General features: G+C 52.0%; 1 protein-coding gene across 1 annotated transcript in view; it reads right to left on the bottom strand.

Moving 5' to 3' along the window:
• Window positions 1–11,326: 11,326 nt before the first annotated feature.
• The window catches only part of C10H4orf50 (chromosome 10 C4orf50 homolog), a 29,265-nt gene continuing 20,222 nt past the window's right edge, over window positions 11,327–20,369 (bottom strand). Inside the window, exons 10-15 of the mRNA XM_049781650.1 lie at window positions 19,940–20,098; window positions 18,162–18,218; window positions 15,850–16,008; window positions 15,111–15,252; window positions 13,205–13,344; window positions 11,327–12,007 (exon numbers count right to left, since the gene is read on the bottom strand). Coding sequence (XP_049637607.1) covers window positions 11,711–12,007; window positions 13,205–13,344; window positions 15,111–15,252; window positions 15,850–16,008; window positions 18,162–18,218; window positions 19,940–20,098 — 954 coding nt within the window. The 3' untranslated portion in view covers window positions 11,327–11,710. The remainder of the gene's footprint in view (window positions 12,008–13,204; window positions 13,345–15,110; window positions 15,253–15,849; window positions 16,009–18,161; window positions 18,219–19,939; window positions 20,099–20,369) is intronic.

The raw sequence follows: 20,369 nt of genomic DNA, 5'->3' as shown, positions 1-20,369 counted from the left end.
TTTATGAGTTTTTAGAAACACTATGACAGGTGTATAGATGGCTGCCAGTGCTCATTGTGTGATATATGACATCATACCCTGATGTCTGTGTGGACTTCGGAGTCAAGCTACCCTCACGCCATGCATGGTAATAGCATCACCTCAGGGGTGCTCCTGCTGCTTCCCTCTCTCCTCTTCATCAGCTAGCAGTGCTCCTTGAGTATTGGATGCCGAGCCAGGGAGCAAATAGTGCTAGAGAGAAAGTTTAGCATGGAGGCCTCTTGCCCTGCACGCACTGAGCTGGGTTTGATCCCTGGCATCCCAGGGGGTCTCCCAAGCCTGCCAGGAGTGATCCCTGAGCGCCACTAGGGGTTTTTGATTCCTGCTAAAGTAAAAGCTGGTGAAAGCAGTTCAGTGAGGGATTTTTCCCCAAACTGGGCTTCTAGGGCTCAACCAGCCAATGTGTGAATGGGCAGCCACAGCGCATGGAGGAAGCGGCAGCGCCCCACACACAGGTCCAGGCCCAAAATGCTCTCCTGGGTGGTGGGAGGTTGCCCCAGTGCTGCTCGGGGGCTGGGGAATGATTCTGCTCAGACTCAATCAACTGAGCCAGACCGATCAGTGCTTGGACCCAGACACGTGATGCTGTTGAGCCTAGCAGAGCTGGGGGACACCGGGACCCCACCCAGGGGTGCTCAAGGACCAAGAGTGTACTGCTGTGTGTGTGTGTGTGTGTGTGTGTGTGTGTGTGTGTGTGTCAAACTTGAGGATTTACACAGACAGGGTGTGTCTCTGGCCCCTCCACTCTCTCTGGCTTGGAAAGTACCCTTTGAAAGGAAGTAACCAGTTTAGTTTACTTTTTATATGCTATTGTTCTATTTTATTATTTTCTTTGTTTATTTTGAGGAACCACACCAGACTATGCTCAAGGCTTACTCCTAGATCTATGCTCTGGAATCACTCCTGGTAGACTTGGGAGACCATATGGGGTGCTGGGGATTGAACCGGGTCAGCTACATGCACAGCAAGTGCTCTACCCACTATACAGTCTCAGTCGGGGATAAAATCCCAGCCAGCTATGTTCAAGGCAAGCTCCTAGCTGGATGCATTACTGCTCCGACGTGAAGATTATACGGGAAGAGGGTGGAACTGGGAACAGGGTGTAGGAGGTCTTAGGACAGGCGCTGGCTAATCTGGGAGATCAAAAAATTAATTTAATTTTGTTGCTGTTGCTCAGTGGTTGAGCCCTCATACATGCCAGGCAAATGCTCTACCGGCAAAGCTAAACCCCTGGCCTTATTTAAAAAGGAAGAAAAAAGAGAGGAAACACAGGAAGGATGCTTGGAAGGGGACTAAGGAGGCTGTTAGAAAATCTTAGCTGAGAAGCCATGTGGAGAAATGCACATGGTGGTTGGGACCTGGAAATGAAGCTGGATAGCTCCTAAAATCTTCAACTGACTGACTGGATAATTTCTCCGCCTTCACCATGCAACCTGCACACCCGCCAGCCAAAGGAGCTACAGGTGCCACGCAATCCAAACCTTTTGGGCTCTCCATTTTCAGTGCAGCTCAAGAAAGTCGAGATTACTCACCAAAGGGTCAAAACACAATTGGCACTCACCATCGCTAAGGTCTCGGGTTCTCAAGTCCTTTCCCCATAGGGGCCACCAGTTGTTGATCAAATATAAAACATAGAGTCCTAGTGTTGGGGGTGGGATGAGGCCTTTGTTGGCTCGGCCTGCACCGGTGGGTCTGCATGTTGTAGGATAACAGCGGAGAGATGATCCACGGTCAGAGGGTTGAAGATTCAGGAGATATCCAGCTTTATTTCAAGGTCCTAACCGCCAGGTGCATTTCTCCACAAGGCTTCCCAGCTAAGTTTTTTTTTTTTCTTTTTGGGCCACACCCGGTGATGCTCAGGGGTTACTCCTGGCTAGGTGCTCAGAAATCGCTCCTGGCTTGGGGGACCATATGGGACACCTCGGTCCGGTCCGTCCTAGGTTAGTGCGTGCAAGGCAAACGCCCTACTGCCGCGTCACTGCTCCGGCCCCCCAGCTAAGATTTTCTAACAGCCCCTTTAGCTGGCTTCCAAGCACCCTTCCAGCGTCTCCTCTATTCACCTCCCCCAGCCAACCTCTATTATCCTCTATCCAAACAACAGCCCCTCCCTCCCAGATGTGGGCCTGGATACTGACAACATCAAGGTGATAAGGACCTTGAAAAGTTAACTACTTTCTACCTGGATTTATTTGGTTATTTGTTACTTTTGAAGAAACAAGGAAACAGAGAGGTGGAATTAGTTGCTTGAGTTCACACAGCTGGCGTGGAACACCCAGAACATTCCCAATGTATCTCCTGCTTGCAAAGCTGTGAGTCTCATTCCCTAGGAGATAGTCCTGCAGCAGTCAATGGTGATTTATTGAAATCAGGAAACCAAGTGTTGAACTTGCTTCCTGCATCTCTCAGCTGCCCTCAAAGGAAAGCCTAGACTAGCTTTCTAAAGCATATATTTCAGGAGAACTCTCAGTGTAACAGAAATCCAAGTAAATCCACTCAAATAACTCATCTCTATCTGACTGGTGATTGCATAGAGAGTTGATGGAATCATCTAGAATCAGATATTTCAAAAATCAAATAATGCTGCATATGCATTCATAAATGATGGATTTTTTTTGGGGGGGGCCACACCCGGCATGCTCAGGGGTTACTCCTGGCTGTCTGCTCAGAAATAGCTCCTGGCAGGCACGGGGGACCATATGGGACACCGGGATTCGAACCAATCACCTTTGGTCCTGGATCGGCTGCTTGCAAGACAAACGCCGCCGTGCTATCTCTCCAGGCCCTATAAATGATGGATTTTAAGATAAAAAAGGATCTCCTTTCAAACAACTTAATGATGCCAATATGAAAAGGAGTGTAACCATGAATTAGATTAACCTATGCGACTAATTATATAAATGTATCTTGTTATAAAAAAAAAAAAGAAAACAAAAGTAGGGGCTGATGCAATAGCATAGTGAGGAAGGTGTTTGCCTTGCACATGGCTGACAGGGGTTTGATCCCTGGCATCCCATATGGTCCCAAACCTGCCGTGAATGATCCTTGAGTGCAGAGACAGGAGTAAGCTCTGAGCACTGCAGGATGTGGTCCAAAAATGAATAAACAAAGCAACAACCACAAAAATGGATTAGGGTGCCAGAGAGATAGTACAGGGAGGGTCAAGACATTTGTCTTGGCTGTAACTGTCCTGATTTAATCTCTGGCACCACATAGTATCCGCGAGCATCACCAGAAATGGCCCGTGAGCACAGAACCAGTAGTAGCCAAGTGTGGCCCCAAACTCTGCAGATTGAATTTGGAGTCCAGCACAGGGCTCAGGTGCAAGCAGTGAATAGACCAGTCAGTATGGGTCTGATCCTCCTCACCAGGTGGGTCTCTGCAGCATTCCCAGGAGCACCTCTGGAGGCCTCAACACAGCCGGAGGTCCCAGGAATCCCTGGGCCAGAGCAGCACCACATTCTCAGGTCTCAGAGTGAGCCACTGGCCACTAGGAAGCCCCCCAGTTAGTCAAAAAGGCCGACATGAGCCCTGTGCTGTGTAGAGTGCCGGTAGACCCTCAACATGCCCCCCACGTTATCCCAGCCACTTGCTCAAGAACTTACTGAAATGCAAGAAAGTCCTTCTGTGGGAGTTGAGCTTCCTGGGTCCAAAGCAGCCACGGGCTCTGATTCCCCGATGCCTTAAGACCTGATTTCCCCCCAACAGTAAACTCTTCCTTTCCTCTGGTTGTTTCAGACACCTCAAGAAATGTTTAGCTATAAGAGCATGAAAGCAGCATCCCAGAACTGATGCATCCCAGAGGCAGCCTCGGATCTGTCAAGAAATGGGCTCCCGACGGCTCCCGCTGGTTCTGGGAGAAGATCCAAACTCCCCAAACAGGGAGGGTCCCCACCCCCCAGCCAGCTTCTGCACCCCTGGGACTGGCACTGCTGGCCCCGCCCCCAGCTCCCCCATCCTCCATCTGCTGCCACAGAACCTCTCTGACCCCAGCTCCCGGAGCATCCATCACCGCTCCTGTGACTGGTCCTCCACCCCCGGGGCTGACCGGCTGCTCACCCCGTGGCTTGACACAAGCCCCTCAGCATCTGCTATGGGGCTGGGCCGGGGAGGGGGTGTTGACTCCAGAGCAGCGATCTGGGGTCCTGCAAGCAGATGGGGCGGTCTCTGTCCTATGGAGAAAAAGGTGCCTGAAACTCAGACCTCAGGACACTACTGTTCCTTAGCCCGAGTCCTGAAGGCCAGGGGGACTTTCTGGAGCATGTGTGCCCACAGATCGCTTCTCCTAACTCAGAGCACTTAGAAGACCACGGGTTTCCTGTTGACAAAGGTGCAGAATGAGGTGCCCTAGCCCAGAACCCCCAGACACTGCTGGGGCTGATACTCCCGTCACCCCTGGCCAGGGTCTTCCTGTCCTCTTGGCCAGAGACACTCCTTGAGATCACTGAACCCCAACACCCTTGAGCAGGTTCCCACAGATGCACCCCCAGGGGCAAAGACCATACCCCAGCCAGGAAGTCAGCACTTTGTGAGTGGGTTCAGTTCCCCAGTGTATTCCAGAGACCCAGCTGAGGAGACCACAGGGGGAGTCTCAGGATCAAGCTGGGCTCTTCTGTGGCATTTATAGGGTTTGTGGTCTTCGCCCCTCTGCACCCTCCCAGCAGGGAAGGCACTGCTCTTTTCATGGCTGCCTCACTGTAAAGTTGATAAAACAGAGGAACAAACAGATGCCCCAGCCTCTGCCTGAACCCCAAACTCTAACTATATTCATGACGCATACAGTCACAGGGGACTTGAAAGGGTGTCCAAGGAAGCCGCAAAGGTAAGGGGGGGGGGGAGAGAGTGAGAGAGAGAGAGAGAACAGAAGAGCAAAGAGCAATGACAGTATAAGTATGGGGTGGGGAGGAAAGAGTGGGGAGGAGGAACATTCAGATATAATGGCAGATTTTTCCAGAAGGACTCCTCAAATTCACAAACTGGAAGTTTCAAGAGAAATTAAAATGAATGTGTTTTGGACTCCAAAAAAATCAACAAAGCAGAGAGAAGAGAGAGAGAGAGAGAGAGAGAGAGAGAGAGAGAGAGAGAGAGAGAGAGAGAGTACAGTTGCACCAATATCATTCATCCTGATAGGAGCCAGGAGACAAAGGAATCTCATCATCACCACCAAGGATCGCTGAGGCTCTGGGATTCTATATCCAGCCAAGTGATGGTTGTATCTGAAAATAGAGCGAGGCATGCTCAAATGCTGGGGAGGAAATTCTCACTGTTATAATGCCTATTTAGTAAAATAGGACTTAAGACTAAGCCCCAGAGAGAGCAGAATTAAGCTCAAAGGGGAAACTATACAGTGCATGAGGGGGTGGGAGGCAAATACATTGGCATCTACACAAGTGTTGACTGAATAAGATAAAGAGAAGCAACTGGGGGAGCAGTAAGACAGAGCATGGCTTTGTGAGCAAAAGGTAGTTCCAGATCCTGCCAGGATCCCAGAAAAAGGAGGAGGAAGGCAGAGAAAGGAGCCGCAAATGTGCAAGAGAACTTAAAGGAATAGAAATGTAGCTTGTAGGGGCCGGGCGGTGGCGCTGGAGGTAAGGTGCCTGCCTTCCCTGCGCTAGCCTTGGACGGACCGCGGTTCGATCCCCCGGCGTCCCATATGGTCCCCCAAGAAGCCAGGAGCAACTTCTGAGCGCATAGCCAGGAGTAACCCCTGAGCGTCACCGGGTGTGGCCCAAAAAACCAAAAAAAAAAAAAAAAAAGAAATGTAGCTTGTAGGGAGAGACCATCTGAGAATGAGAGCTGGGAAGGATCATTCTGGACAAAAGCTGGATGCTGAAAGGAGGGAAAGTGATGATAGGCATGATGCCCCTTCAGTAACAGTATAGCAACACAAACAGAGAAAGAGAGAGAGAGAGAGAGAGTGAGTGAGTGAGTGAGTGAGAGAGAGAGAGAGAGCGAGAGAGAGCCTGCCATAGAGGCAGGCTAGGGTTGAGATGTGGAATGGGAAGAAACTGGGAAAATTGGTGGGGAAATGAACACTAGTTCAGGGATGGGTGTTGGAACATTGTACGACTGAAACTCTACCCACAACTTTTTTTTTTTTTTTCGGTTTTTGGGTCACACCTGGCAACTATGCTCAGAAATCTCCTGGCAGGCTCAGGGGACCATATGGGATGCCAGGATTCGAACCACCAACCATCTGCATGCAAGGCAAATGCCTTACCTCCATGCTATCTCTCCGGCCCCCTCAACAACTTTTTTTTTTTGCTTTTGGGCTACACCCGGCAATGCTCAGGGGTTACTCCTGGCTGTCTGCTCAGAAATAGCCCCTGGCAGGCACGGGGGACCATATGGGACACCGGGATTCGAACCAACCATCTTAGATCCTGGATCGGGTGCTTGCAAGGCAAACGCCGCTGTGCTGTGCTATCTCTCCGGGCCCTAGAAGGTTAAATTTTTTTTTTTTTTTTTTTGGTTTTTGGGCCACACCCGGCGGTGCTCAGGGGTTACTCCTGGCTGTCTGCTCAGAATAGCTCCTGGCAGGCACGGGGGACCATATGGGACACCGGGATTCGAACCAACCACCTTTGGTCCTGGATCAGCTGCTTGCAAGGCAAACGCCACTGTGCTATCTCTCTGGGCCTCAACAACTTTTTTTATAAGGGTGCATACCCTGTGGTGCTCAGGGATCCTGGCAGGCTTGGGAGATCCTCTGGGAAGCCAGGGACCGAACCCAACTCAGCCAAGTGCAAGGCAAATAGCCTCCACACTGTACTATCTCTCTAGTCCTTACCAACAACTTTTTAACTCTGTATTTCACAGTGATTTAAATTAAAAAAGAAAGAAATGTAGTATATAACTTAGGGTAAAGATTCCCCTCCCCAAATAAAACTTAATCTTTTATGAAAAAAAGAAAAACAAGATGCATACATTTGATAAATAATGGTGCATAATCTGGTGAATAACGGACACAAAATAAGATGACCAATATAAATGTTTGTATCAGTCATGACAGTACTGATAAATGGACAGACTTTTCCATTAAAAAGACTAAGATCACCCTCATTTGATAGCGAAGGTCAGGGATTTGCTCAGAAGTAGAACATATGCCAAGTTCATCCCCAATTCTGCTAATACTACCAAGTACTCATGAAAAAAAAAGTCAACAGCAATTAAATAATAAAATAAAACTACAGGAGCCAGAGGTAGGACAGCAGAAGCACAGCGGTAGGATGTTTGCCTTGCATTCAGCAGACCTGGAATGGACCCAGGTTCCATTCCTGGCATCCCATATGGTCCCTTGGGCCTGCCAGGAGAGATTTCTGAGTGCAGAGCCAAGAGTAACCCCTGAGCACTGCAACCAGGTGTGGCCACAAACAAAACAAAACAAAACACAACTACAGGGGCCAGATCAATAGTACAGCACGTGGAACTTTTGCCTTGAATACAGCTACCAGATGTGATCCCAACAAAACATGGCTCTAGGCCTCCTCAGAAACATAACTTAGGGCCCGGAGAGATAGCACAGCGGTGTTTGCCTTGCAAGCAGCCGATCCAGGACCAAAGGTGGTTGGTTCGAATCCCGGTGTCCCATATGGTCCCCCGTGCCTGCCAGGAGCTATTTCTGAGCAGACAGCCAGGAGTAACTCCTGAGCACCGCCGGGTGTGGCCCAAAAACCAAAAAGAAAGAAAGAAAGAAAGAAACATAACTTAAAAGATAAAGGCAGAGAGAGATTGATTTCATATGAATGAGAAAAATGATTCCAAGAAAATACTAACAAAAAAACAGCTTACTTATACTAACACTAAGTAGACTCAACATCACAAAACATTATTAATAAATAAAGAGGGTTACTGCTCTCACACAGCATGAAAGGAAAACAAAATAAAACACATAGAGATCTGAAAAACATAATCTCAAAACAAGCAAACCAACAATTCAGAGAAGTTGAATATGACATTGCTAAGTCTAACAATCAAGGCAAATTTTTTATGCTTGTTCCTCCGAACATGAAGGAGAAGGCAGAGAGCACTCCAACCAGGGCCAATAAAATCTGAATGAAAAGGAACAGCTTTTATAAAGATAAATAGATGAAACTGTAGCTAGAGATCGATCTGAACAGATAATCACCAAATCATATTAATTTCAACTGCACATGAAACATTCATGATAAGTGCTTATAATGTTGGGCGTAGAACAAGCCCAAACAAGTGCCCAGGGTGAAATCACATGAAAAGTGTTTTTTGATTGCAATGCAATTAAAGATCGGTAATAAGAACTCGCGGAGGGAAAATTCACACAGGAAGAAAGAGTAAAACCACCATAGCCAGCTCATGAATCTCTGAGGAGCCCACACGGGAATTTGAGCAGCCATGGAGGTAGATGTTTGCCATTGGGAACCTCTGGGCCAGTCCTTCTGGGAGGGAGCAAAGAAAAGGCTCTCGGAGCTAAGGGGGCACAGGATAGGGAACCACCTGGGCCCAAAGCCATATTGCAACCCACTTCCTGGAGCAGCCATTGAATGAGGATCTTCTTTTTTTTTTTTTTTTTTTTTTTTTTGGTTTTGGGCCGCACCCGGTGACGCTCAGGGGTTACTCCTGGCTATGCGCTCAGAAGTCGCTCCTGGCTTGGGGGACCATATGGGACACCGGGAGATCGAACCGCGGTCCGTCCAAGGCTAGCGCAGGCAAGGCAGGCACCTTACCTTTAGCGCCACCGCCCAGCCCCCGAATGAGGATCTTCTAACCCACTTCTAGAACCTCCAATAAATGGGTATTTTCTAGCCCACTCCCTGGAACACCCAAAATGAATGAGGAAGATGCTCTGGATGTGGTTTCTCCGAGGCGTCTTGGTTTCCATAAATGCACCCACAGAGCAGATTCACCGCCCCTCCCAGATAACTCCACTAGTGTTTCTTTTTTTTTTTTTTTTTTTCTCTCTCAACTTCATTTGGATCCGTCCCCAGTTTCCATCCTGCTCAGTATTAATCACACAGATCAAGACAAATTCTTCTCTCCGGTTGTAAAAACCTGTCAAAGCCCTTTCATAACATCGTGGCAGTTTCTTTCCCTTTTTCATCACTTAGACAAACGAGGTTCTGCGCCTCACCCTTGCCTCCTGGGTTTGCTACGGGCAGCAGCTCATGCATCACGGGTCTGCCTTCCTCCTGTGCATCAGCACTGGGAGTACTGGACAGAATGGGAAACATTGAATTCCTAAGCCCCACCCCATGCTGTGCCACTGAAGATCTGTCTAATGCACACATTCCCCGCCTTTTGCTGCCCTCCAGGTCTCCCTGACCACGGCCATGTACCCTCTAGGCCTGTGTCTGCAGAGATGACCCCTCCTTTATGATGACCCCAGGCTCCTGTTCCCAGCAGCACCAGGTGCAGGGTCAGGGGGCTGAGGGTTCTCTTGTTCTTCGAAGGGAGCCAAGTTAAAAAGGCTCAGGGTTTGTTGGTTTGGGGGCCAACCCCGGCCTTGCTCATGGATCATTCCAGGTGGTGCTCGGGGGACCATATAGGGTGCCGAGGATGGAATCTGGGGAGGGGGGGCCACATACAAGGCAAAAGCCCTACTCACTGAACTATCATGCCGACTCCCAAACCACTTATTTTTGCATCTCGTGGAATAGCCTTTCTTGATCTTCACAAAGTGGATGTCTGCCCTTAGCAGCTCCTGCCCACCCAGGTGGCATTTTCATAGTGGCCACACCCAGCGGTGCTGGGCAGAGGGTGGGGGAGATGCATGGGGACACTTTCAGCAATGTTCAGGTCTAAGAGTTTGGGGTCTGGGGCAGATCTGTCTCGCATGTGCCAAGCCTGTGTTCTTCCCGCTGCTGCCTCCTGTCCCCTGTCTCCCTGTGAGCAAAGCTTTCTGGCCACAGGACCGGGTGGTCTGGGGCATCAGTACAGGGACTGTGAGGCGTCTACCACACCAAGGTCTCATCTACAGCCCTGCGAGTCTGCCAAAACATCTCCAGGGGTAGTCTTGACGCTGTCCAAACACTGCTGGGGGTGGCCCAGATGATTCCCAAGCACTGACAGGAACCGCATAGAGCTGAGCAGTGCCACATTCTCAAGCCCCTCACTCAACTGTGGGCTCAGTTAGCTGAGAACCACAGGGAGGGGTCCCTGGGCCACCATGTATGGTGCATGTGTGAATGTGTGTCTGTTGTGTGCAAGATCCTCAGGTATGGTACTCTGCAAGCAAACATGGATGCCCCATCCCTGCCTCCTTGCCCCAGTCCTCTGCAGCTCACACACATAGCAGATGGGACTGGGGAATACCTCTGAGCCCCTGCCTCACAGTCCATGGCGGAGAGCCCCTACCAGCTGGAGCAACAGGACACCACACAGCGTAGTACCTTACCACACCACACAGTACCATACGGCAGCCCCAGCTCCTCCTGCACAGGCTTAGAGTGGGAAGAGCGACATGACCGGAACCAGACTAGTCACATCATGGACGGAGACGCGCCTTCTCTTCTCTGGGGACCACACGAACCACAGGGAGACAGGGCTGGTGTGCTTGTGTATGTCACACACACCTCCCCCACCCCAGAGCTTCAATAACAGGGCAGGGGGAGGTGGTTCCTCCAGCTGATCTGTTTAAAAGCCCTCCAGTGCGTCACAGGGTCGAGGGGGGGCACATTTGCCTCGTGGGGTTGGGGGCTGGGGCACATTTACCTCTCCGCTCCTCTGCTCTTCGTCTCCACCCCAGGGGAAGGAGCCTCCATCCTCCCACCGACAACGCTGACAGCTGCGTTGATGAATTGCTCTCCGCCGTGTGCCCGCTGGCCCATCTGCTCTCCTCCATCCAGGCTCCATCACGGTGCACAGAAGCCTGCCTGAGCTGCTCGGTGTCTTGGCCAGTCTTGCCCACCCGGCCCAGAGCACAGGAGAGCCGGGACATAGTCAAGACGATGGCCAGACTGGCTTGGGAGCTGATGTGACAGTCACCGGAATCAGGGTTGCCTTTTCTTGTCTGGGGGTCCCCGCAAGGTTCAGAGGCCAAGGAAGCCTATCCTGTTCCCCAGGGGTTCCCCAAGGTGGGGCCTGTGCCCCCTTTATCCTTTACATCTCCCTGTTGCCTGGGATCTTGGGGTAAATGGAACAACGCAGGTGGGAAGACTGAGCCTATTCTAAAGCCCCAGTGCTCTTAGATGGCTCAAACACAGAACTAAAACAATTGGGTATCCCCATTAGTACAAAAAAAAATCTTAAAACATGAAGTGGAACTAGCAGTTACTAACAAGGCCGCCAGAACCAGGACTGGGGACACTGAGGCAGTGGGGAGACTCTTGGTTCTGGGGACTGTCCCATGTTCAGTTTCAGCAGCATCCCTGGGCTCCACCCACTAGAAACCTTTAGCAGTTTCTTCCCAGTCAAGATGCCCTGTCCCCAATGTCCCTAGGCACGGTCAGATTTGGCGGTGTCGGGGAGAGGACCCCAGACCAGCCTCTCCCTGCACAGCCTTGACACTCTCCTACGTGGTGACCTCAGGGTTTCAGAGGCATGTTTCTCATCCAAGCTCCCACAGACCCGCAGAAATCCCCACCCCTAAACCGTCCCCCAAGCCCCTGACAATGAACCGGCTGGCCTTGCAGACTTGCCGCTGGGGAACAAAGCCTTTGATGGCTTCCAATTTCTTAAAGCGCTCTTGGAAGCGGAGGCCTCAAATATTTATGGGGTCTGGGGAGGCAGACCCAGAGAAGTCAGCGCTGAGAGGAGATTGATGGAGCCAAGAGATGCGGCCCAAGGTGAGTCTCAGCTCCCGGTGGAAGGCCAGGATGCGGGCAGGGCTCTGCAGCTCGGGGGGCGGCGGGGGGCTGTGAGCTCCAGGGGTAGTGACAGGACATACTGAGTCGCCTTTTTCTTGCAACAGTGATGCAGGACACCAGGGCCCCTCGGTGGGCAGAACGGCAGTCGGCAATGTCCCCCACTCAGCCGCAGACTCCGATTTTGGGGTGCACTGGAGACGAGGGCACAGGGAAAGTCTCTACTTCACTCTCCGCACAAAATCCCTTTTACCTGCCAGGAGAGTCACAACTACAAGACTCAGCCCTCAGCATCTCTGCGTCTCCAAACATGGCCAGCCCTCAATCATGACCAGGCATAGACTCTGCTCTGGCCTCAGGCACAGAAACAAAGCAGGATCTGAGTGTGGCCAGGATGGGTGGTAGGTGGTCCTATCATGCTCATCCATCCTGGATGGTCTAAAGGCTCTCATAGAGCTGCACCAAGGTGGGGGGGGGGGTCCCAGGCTCAAAAGCTTGTCTTACACATAGGGTGGGTGGTGGAAACAGGGCATGGAACGTCCTCACAACCTGCTGCTGCTCATTTGGCCCAAGTGGGCTCTTAGCGCGCGCGCACACACACACACACACACACACACACACACACACACACACACACACACACACACCAGCAGCCTCAGGCTCACGCCTTCGTGCTAGACTGTTCTCCCACTGCTAATGGGCTTTCTGACTTTTTTCTGCATTTTGTTTGTTTGGGTGGTGCTGGGGGTTACTCCTGGCAGGATCGGGGAGCCTATGGGATGTGGGGATTGAACATTGGAAAATAACCTCCCCACTGTTGATTGATTGCTCTAGCTCCCTTTGGAGGAAATTTGAATAAAGTCATGGTGGGCATTTCCCCGGGAGGCCAAAACCCTACATCCTACCAAAGAGAAGGGTTTGTGGCTGGGAGGACCAACAAGCAGAGCCTCCAGGAATGTGCCCAATCACCAGTCCTCAAACACGACCAGGCATAGACTCTGCTCTGGCCTTGGACACAGAATCAAAGAAGGATCTGAGTGTGGCCAGGATGGGTGGTAGGTGGTCCTAACCTGCTCATCCTTACTGGAGGGTCTAGGGGCTGTCTGTGAGCCCTCATAGAGCTGCACCAAGGTGGGGGGGGGTTCCAGGCTCAAAAGCTTGTCTTACACACGCTGGTAAGTTTTGTTAGAAATTGGGGGATAAAGGGTGGGGAGAGAGCACAGTGAAGAAGGTAAGTTTGCCTTACACGTGGGCAACCTGGGTTCGATTCCCAGCATCCCATATGGTCCCCCAAGCTAACCAGGTGCTCTGAGTAACTCCTGAGCTCTCCCGAGTGCTGTAAAAACAAACAAAAAACAACCCACAAACAGAAAAGAAACCTGTCCTCTTACCTGCGTGGCATCTGGCTCCATGAACCCCTTAGCCTCAGAAGTGGGTGGGGACCCTGCTGGTCTTTGGAGGTCTGGGTGTGTCTGGGGACCCAGCAGGAGCCACTGAGCTGGAAAGAAACAATCCATCCACGGGTAAAGCCCTGAGGAGGGAATTCACCCACAACTGAACCCCAAAGGCTTCTCTCTCGAGTCTGTCCCTCCACTCAGACTAATACAGGGGGACTGTGACCACTTTTGTAGCCTGGAAAACAGCTCCTGTCCTATTCCCAACCCCAACCAACCCAGGCCCCTGGGGGCTGACTCCCAGCCTCTTTCCAGAGCAGTAAAGCCAGTCCGGGCCATTTTTCTTGAAGTGTGTGTGTCTCTCTGTGTGTGTGAGCATGCACTTGGCAGAGGAGGGGCCCTCTGGAACATTCATCCCAGCCGTGCCACCGGTGCCAGCTCAGGCTGCAGGGACAGGACACGTAGACAGAGACAGGCAGGTGCATTGGTGACTTGCTGGGGGCCCCTCTTCAGTAGGTTAGAAGCTAAAAGGAAATGTAAGTTTGGAATTAACTGCTGTTTCGCTTGTGTAACTGCTCTCTCTAGTGCTAACTGCAACTGCTACAGGCCTGAAACCTAAGGGTTCAGGCCCAAAGATAAAAAGAAAAACGGGAGCCCGGAGAGATAGCACAGCGGCGTTTGCCTTGCAAGCAGCCAATCCAGGACCAAAGGTGGTTGGTTCGAATCCCAGTGTCCCATATGGTCCCCCGTGCCTGCCAGGAGCTATTTCTGAGCAGACAGCCAGGAGTAACCCCTGAGCACCGCCGGGTGTGGATCCCCCCCCCAAAAAAAAAAGAATAAAAGAAAAACGGGGCAATAAATTCTAGGAGTTGGCTTCATGAACAACCACTGGCCTCGTGGTCAAATATCAGGAAATACTACCATACTCGGGACATCCATATTAGGCTACAGCCCCCTGTATAAAGTCCCCACATATAAAATGCGCTTGCTGTTGAGAAGTGGAGAAGTGGGGTTTTCTGAGGAGAAGGTCGACCCCAGCACGCTGGAATAAAATTCCCTTGTGTTTGCATGGCTGTTGGTCTCCTCTGTTCTTCGTGTGACAGATCCCAAATCTGGAGCTAACAAGTACAGCCCGCCATGACCACATTCTGGACACTCCCATAACCCTCCTTGGAAAAGTAATTGTCAGGGGCAGAAGTGAGAGCATGGCAGGGACAGTGTCTGCCTTGCACGCGATAGACCCAGGTTTGGTCCCTGACATCACCAGCCTGCCAGGAGTGATTCCTGAGCGCAGAGGCAGAAGTACACCCTGAGAGCCCAACTCGCCACTCCAAAAAAGTAAGTGCCAAGGGCTGGAGGGATAGCACAGCTTGCCTTGTACAGGACTGACCAGGGTTCAATCCTCAGCATCCTGTATGGTCTCCTGTGCTCTGCCAGGAGTGACTCCTGAGTGCAAAGCTAGGAGTGAGGCCTGATCATCACTGGTGTGGTCTCCAAGTCCATAATAATAATAATAATAATAGCCAAGGTCAGTGTCCAGGCTCTGAGAGGTTGGTTGAGTCTCCTGGGTCACGTGGTATGAAGGGAAGCAGCTACAAGAACACGGAGGTGAGAGGGGGAAAAGGAAGGCTCCCCCAGTTGTTACTCCATTCACTGGGGTGACACCGGGTCTGACAGCAGGCAATGCTCAGGCACTCGGGGTGGGGGTGAGGGTAAAAGGAGGGTCTCTGCCCACCTCAGGCTGCTCCAGCAGCCCCCAGTGTCCAAAAGGGTGATGGTGGACATTCCCAGGAACCCTCGTTTACGTGGCAGGAGTAGCGGAGGAGAAACAAGGTCCAGCCTCCCTCACACTGTGGCTGTTGTTGTTGCCTGCACCCCTCAACCCTGCCCAGGATTCTCCTGCCTCCCCTCTCACCTCGCCAGGACCAGCTTCCCTTGGAGAAAGTCTCACCTTTCAGAAAGGGCTCCTTCTCCTCCTCTTCCTTCTCCTCCTCTTCCTCTTCCTCTTCTTTTTCCTCCTCCTTATCCTTCAGCAGAGGGCTTATCTGCAAAAAACAGGGTGGGGAGTGGAGGGGAAGGGCTCTGGGGGGCTGCACAAGGCCTAGCAGGAAGCTTTGCTACTGGCACACCCCAGCCGTGTCCTCATGGATGTAGGGGCCCCCTCAGGGCTTGCCCTGAGTCCCCAACTGAGACTCAATTTCCCTGTTGGAGACAGGGATTCTGAGTGTTAGAAACTGCAGGTTAGGGCCTGAGTGATAGCACAGTGGGGAGGATGTTTGTCTTGTACGAAGCCAACCTGGTTTCAATCCCCGACATCCCATAGGGTCCCCAGAGCACTGCCAAGAGTGATTCCTGAGCACAGAACCAGGAATAACCCCTGGATATTGTGGGTGTGACCCTAAAGAAAGAAAAAAAAAGAAAGCGAGTATGCACACGCACCACACACACATGCATGTAGTCACACATAGTCACACTCTCATACACACACAGTCACACAGTCATAGAGACTTTGCTTTGATGCACGCTGGCAATGGCGAGCACTGAGGCAGGTGCCGAGGGGTGTCCAGGCCTCGTCCATCAGGGTGAGGGGCTGCAGGATCCGGCCAGGTGGGGGTTAAGGGTCTTGAGCACAGGAGACCTACTTGGGAGAGCTGGGGTTCCAGGAAGGCTCTGTTGTCCTGAGCCAGGGCCGTGTCCTCGAGAGGGGGGCAGGTGGGCACATGTGGATGTCGCTCCCGTAGCAGCTGCGTGATGAGGGCTTCCTGTTTCTGGAACTTCCGCTCCGCACATGCCAGCTGGGCCTGCAAAAGGATGTGAGGGTTCCTGATGCATACAGGGTTGGGCGGGCTGAGGTCTCAGCACTGCCCCCCACCCCCATGAGTCAAGAGTGTGAACCTGGGGCCAGAGAGATAGCATGGAGGTAAGGCATTTGCCTTTCATGCAGGAGGTCATCGGTTCGAATCCCAGCGCCCCATATGGTCCCCTGTGCCAGGAGCAATTTCTGAGTCTGGAGTCAGGAATAACCCCTGAGCACTGCTGGCTGTGTCCCAAAAACCACACACACACACACAAAAAAAAGAGTGTGAACTTGGGGTCCACCTGCCTGCCAGCTCCTCTCTACACCAAACCTCTGGACCCTGGGGGTGGTGGAGGGGCCTGGACATGAGGAGAGCAACTTGTCCTGGGTTCTTGGCTTATTCTAAACAAATTCCCCCCAAACATGTTCTCTCTAGGAATTAGTAATCTCCAGTGAGGCCCATTTGCAGTGACAACTACCGGCTGGGCCTCCCCACTGTCCCTTTCTCCCTCTACCCCAGCCTGCTCCTGTTCCCATCTTCTTGTAAATCACCCCACACGCATATCTCCAACCCCAGGTGAATGCGTTTGAATCAGTGTTGAGCATGAAATGATCCAAAACAGGCTGAGGGGGAAATACAGACAGTCTGGCAGTCTTCTTCCTCGAATCTCCATCCAGCTGCCTGTCAGAACTGCCAATTTTATTAATTACAGAGACTACCCCTGGGTGGAGCATTAAGGATAGAGTAAAGACAGATAGCCTAGGCTATCCTGAGCTAGTCCCACCCAGGTTTGCAAGGAAGACAATCTCTGTTTTGGGATAACTCTAAGTCGTAAACAAACACACAAAGGAACCAGGGACGGTCTTTGTTTTGGGTAAAATAAGGTGTAACCTAACACTCTCCAAAGCCCTGGATCTTTCTCCTCATTGCTCTGTACCTCCAGAAAAGACAGCTTCTGATCTTTCTGGGTCTCTCGTCCTGGAACTAGCTCCCTGCCTGATGCTGAGGCAGGCTCCCCGTACCCCAAACCCTCTCTTCCTTCTATCCCAGCAGCTAACTTTTTTTTTTTTGGCGGGGGGAGGGGCACACTTGATGATGGCCAGGGGTTACTCTTGGCTCTGCGCTCAGGAATCACTCCTGGTGGTGCTCAGGGAGCCCTAAGGGATGCAGAGGACTGAATCCTGTTTAGCTGTGTGCAAGGCAAATGCCTCCTCACTGTGCTATCACTCTGGCCCCACCTGTGAGTTTTTTTTGTTTTGTTTTGTTTTGTTTTTTTTTTGGGCCACACCCGGCGGTGCTCAGGGGTTACTCCTGGCTGTCTGCTCAGAAATAGCTCCTGGCAGGCACAGAAGACCATATGGGACACCGGGATTCGAACCAACCACCTCTGGTCCTGGATCGGCTGCTTGCAAGGCAAACGCCGCTGTGCTCTCTCTCCGGGCCACCTGTGAGTTTTTTAAGGTCAAGCTGGACCCTTCCCTGAATCCACAGCCCCATCATGCACCATTCCCAGACAAAGCCCTCAGGAGGAAACCATGACAGTGGGGACACGAGGTGACCTATGACTTGACCCTAGTCCACAGCCCTCAGGAGGAGTATATGTAAAAACCTCAGCCAATCAGAAGTTTCTGGGAATCTGGTGTGAAGGTGTGTGGAAACTAGGGGGCACTTTCCATAAAGAACGGGTGTCACTGTGGGTTTGGAAAGACAGATGGACTCCAGCAACTCACAAAGAGCTGTGGCCTCAGAGACGAAATTAGATAGGGGCCACCTATCCAGAAGGTCTGGCCCCAGAAACTGAGGCTGATTCCTGAGGACCTCAATCTCTCTCTCTCTCTCTCTCTTTCTCTCTCTCTCCTCTCTCTCTCTGTCCCTCTCTGTCTCTGTCTCTCTGTCTCTCTGTCTCTCTGTCTCTCTCTCTCTCTCTCTCTCTCTCTCTCTCTCTCTCTCTCTCCTCTCTCCTTTCTCTCTCCTCTCTCTCTCTGTCCCTCTCTGTCTCTGTCTCTGTCTCTCTCTCTCTCTCCCCCTCCCTCCCTCCCTCCCTCCCTTCCCTGCATTTTCACATCAGGGAAATAGGTCTTGTGGCTGATGAGTGAGCATTACACTCTCTGGGATGAGAAAAAGGCTATTCCACACAGATTTCACAAATAACTCACCTTCAGTGGGGCCACAGATACACAGGATTCATGGTGCTTTTCCCGAAGTTCTTCAAGCTGGAAGAGCAGGAGGGTTGGGCCATTGGTCACTTTGAGGTCTGCCAGGGGCTTGGGTACCACAGGTGCCCTTCTCTGCCCCTCACATCCCTTTAGGAGACCCCAGGGCTGGGATCAGGGCCTCTTTTTTTTTTGGTTTTTTTTTTTTTTTTTTGGGCCACACCCAGCGGTGCTCAGGAGTTACTCCTGGCTGTCTGCTCAGAAATAGCTCCTGGCAGGCACGGGGGACCATATGGGACACCGGGATTCGAACCAACCACCTTTGGTCCTGGATCGGCTGCTTGCAAGGCAAATGCCGCTGTGCTATCTCTCTGGGCCCGGATCAGGGCCTCTTTATGTCTCCACAATCACTGGGGAAGGGTGCTCTAAGATCTTCCACCACATCAAGGCTACCCGGCCAGTTTCGTCGCAGCATCCCATAGACCTTCCTGGATGGCCCCGATGGACATGGGAGATTGCAAGATGTAGAGTTAAACCTAAATCTTCCCAGCCAGACACCCTGGTTCCTAAGCCACATGCACTACACCCCTAGGTCATCAGTTCTCTGCCTCAGTGGTTTCATCTATCAAGTGGGGTGGCGTTGGGACCCAACCAGAGGGAAGAACTAGAGGAAGGTGAGGGGCTTTGAGCCAGGTCAGACTCTGGGATCAAATTTATTTACAGATGTGGATCAGGGTTGGAACCATTGCTCAGTGAGTTCTCACTATGGATGAGATGCTGGGGGCCCTAGACACCCCGTGACTAAGTAAGCACAAAGGACAGGGGGTTCTGTCACTTCCAGTAGTGTCTGACCACTGCTGCTGCCACCGAGCCCTGAGCAGGGATACATGCAGGGAACAGAGGTCAAGGGGTACCCCGTCCCACTTCGGGACGACTCACCAGTGGGCAGCTGCCTTGTGCTGCCAGCACCCATGAGCTGGACTAGACACTGCCCAACCAGTGTCTGAGTGTCTGAACTGAACAGGAGAGTACAGCAGGATCTGGGACCCCCAAAATCTACCATAGAGACCCCCAGGGGCCCATGCCCAACCTCCACCCCCTGCATGGTTAGTACATCAGGACAACCCACACAACACTCACTGCTGCTCTCCCACTGTGTGTGCATATGTGTACATGTGCATACATGTGTCTCCCTGGTGATAGGAGGGAAATGCTGCTTCTTTCCAGGCCTATGGAGACCAACCACCTTCCTTTGCACTTTGTGCAGGCTCCTGAGAGGTGGAGACTCTTTCCTGTCCCTTTCCTGCTGCTGGGGACAGATGAAATACACTATTGAGTGTCTCTGCAGGCAGGCATCAGAAAAAATTTGTTAGTTGCATACAAGACAAGCACTCGAGCCACTGTGCTGTCTCTCTGGCCCTTGTCCCATCACTAACTTTGTGCCCCTATGTATTTGGCCCTTATCACTGACCCTGTGTTCTCGTGTGTATACTTGTCCGCTCTCACTGTCCAGTGCAGATGCGTGTGATGCCCATTTCTGCTCTATGCTCTATTTGCATGTACCTTACCACACTTACTGCCCCGGCACACTTGTGCTCGTGTGTGCAGACATTCTGTGTCCTGGTGTCCAAGGAGCCGTGGCACTGACCTTTCTGTCCCCCGAAAACTCTCTTGCTTCTCATGGCAATGCTGCTCTTCTTCAGTCCTGCTCCCCACAGCTGGCCCTGCCTTCTCCCAACCTCAGGCCTTCCCGCGTGGGCAGGGAGGGTGGCTAGACCTACCTGACCCTGAAGCTGGTCCCGGAGGTGAAGAGCAGCATCCCTGGCTGCGCCTTGGTCCCGGAGCTGGCACCGCAGTGTCCCCAGCTGGAGGCGCAGACGCCGCACGCAGAGCTTGAGCTCCTGCTCTGTGGATGGGGTGTCAGCCTCGGAGCCCCAGGGCTGCAAGACCAATGCCAGAAGGGTCTGAGGTTCTGTCCCACGAAGCCCCAAAGCTCCCAAACAATGTACATCAGAGGTCCAGGGCTGGGGTTCAGCGGGAGACCACTCACCTTGCACATGGGAGGCTGTGGGTTCGATCCCTAATACCGTGCACGGACACACACACACACACACACATATGCCAATGCACACTTCTGAGGTCATCAAGTGAGAGAAATGAGCTGGTAGTGCCTTTCCAAGCTCCTGGTATCTTCAGGCTCACCAGAGGCCT

The sequence above is a fragment of the Suncus etruscus genome, chromosome 10 (assembly GCF_024139225.1).
Source record: "Suncus etruscus isolate mSunEtr1 chromosome 10, mSunEtr1.pri.cur, whole genome shotgun sequence".
In the NCBI taxonomy this organism is placed as follows: Eukaryota; Metazoa; Chordata; class Mammalia; order Eulipotyphla; family Soricidae; genus Suncus; species Suncus etruscus.
This window is presented reverse-complemented; position numbering and strand designations above follow the sequence as displayed.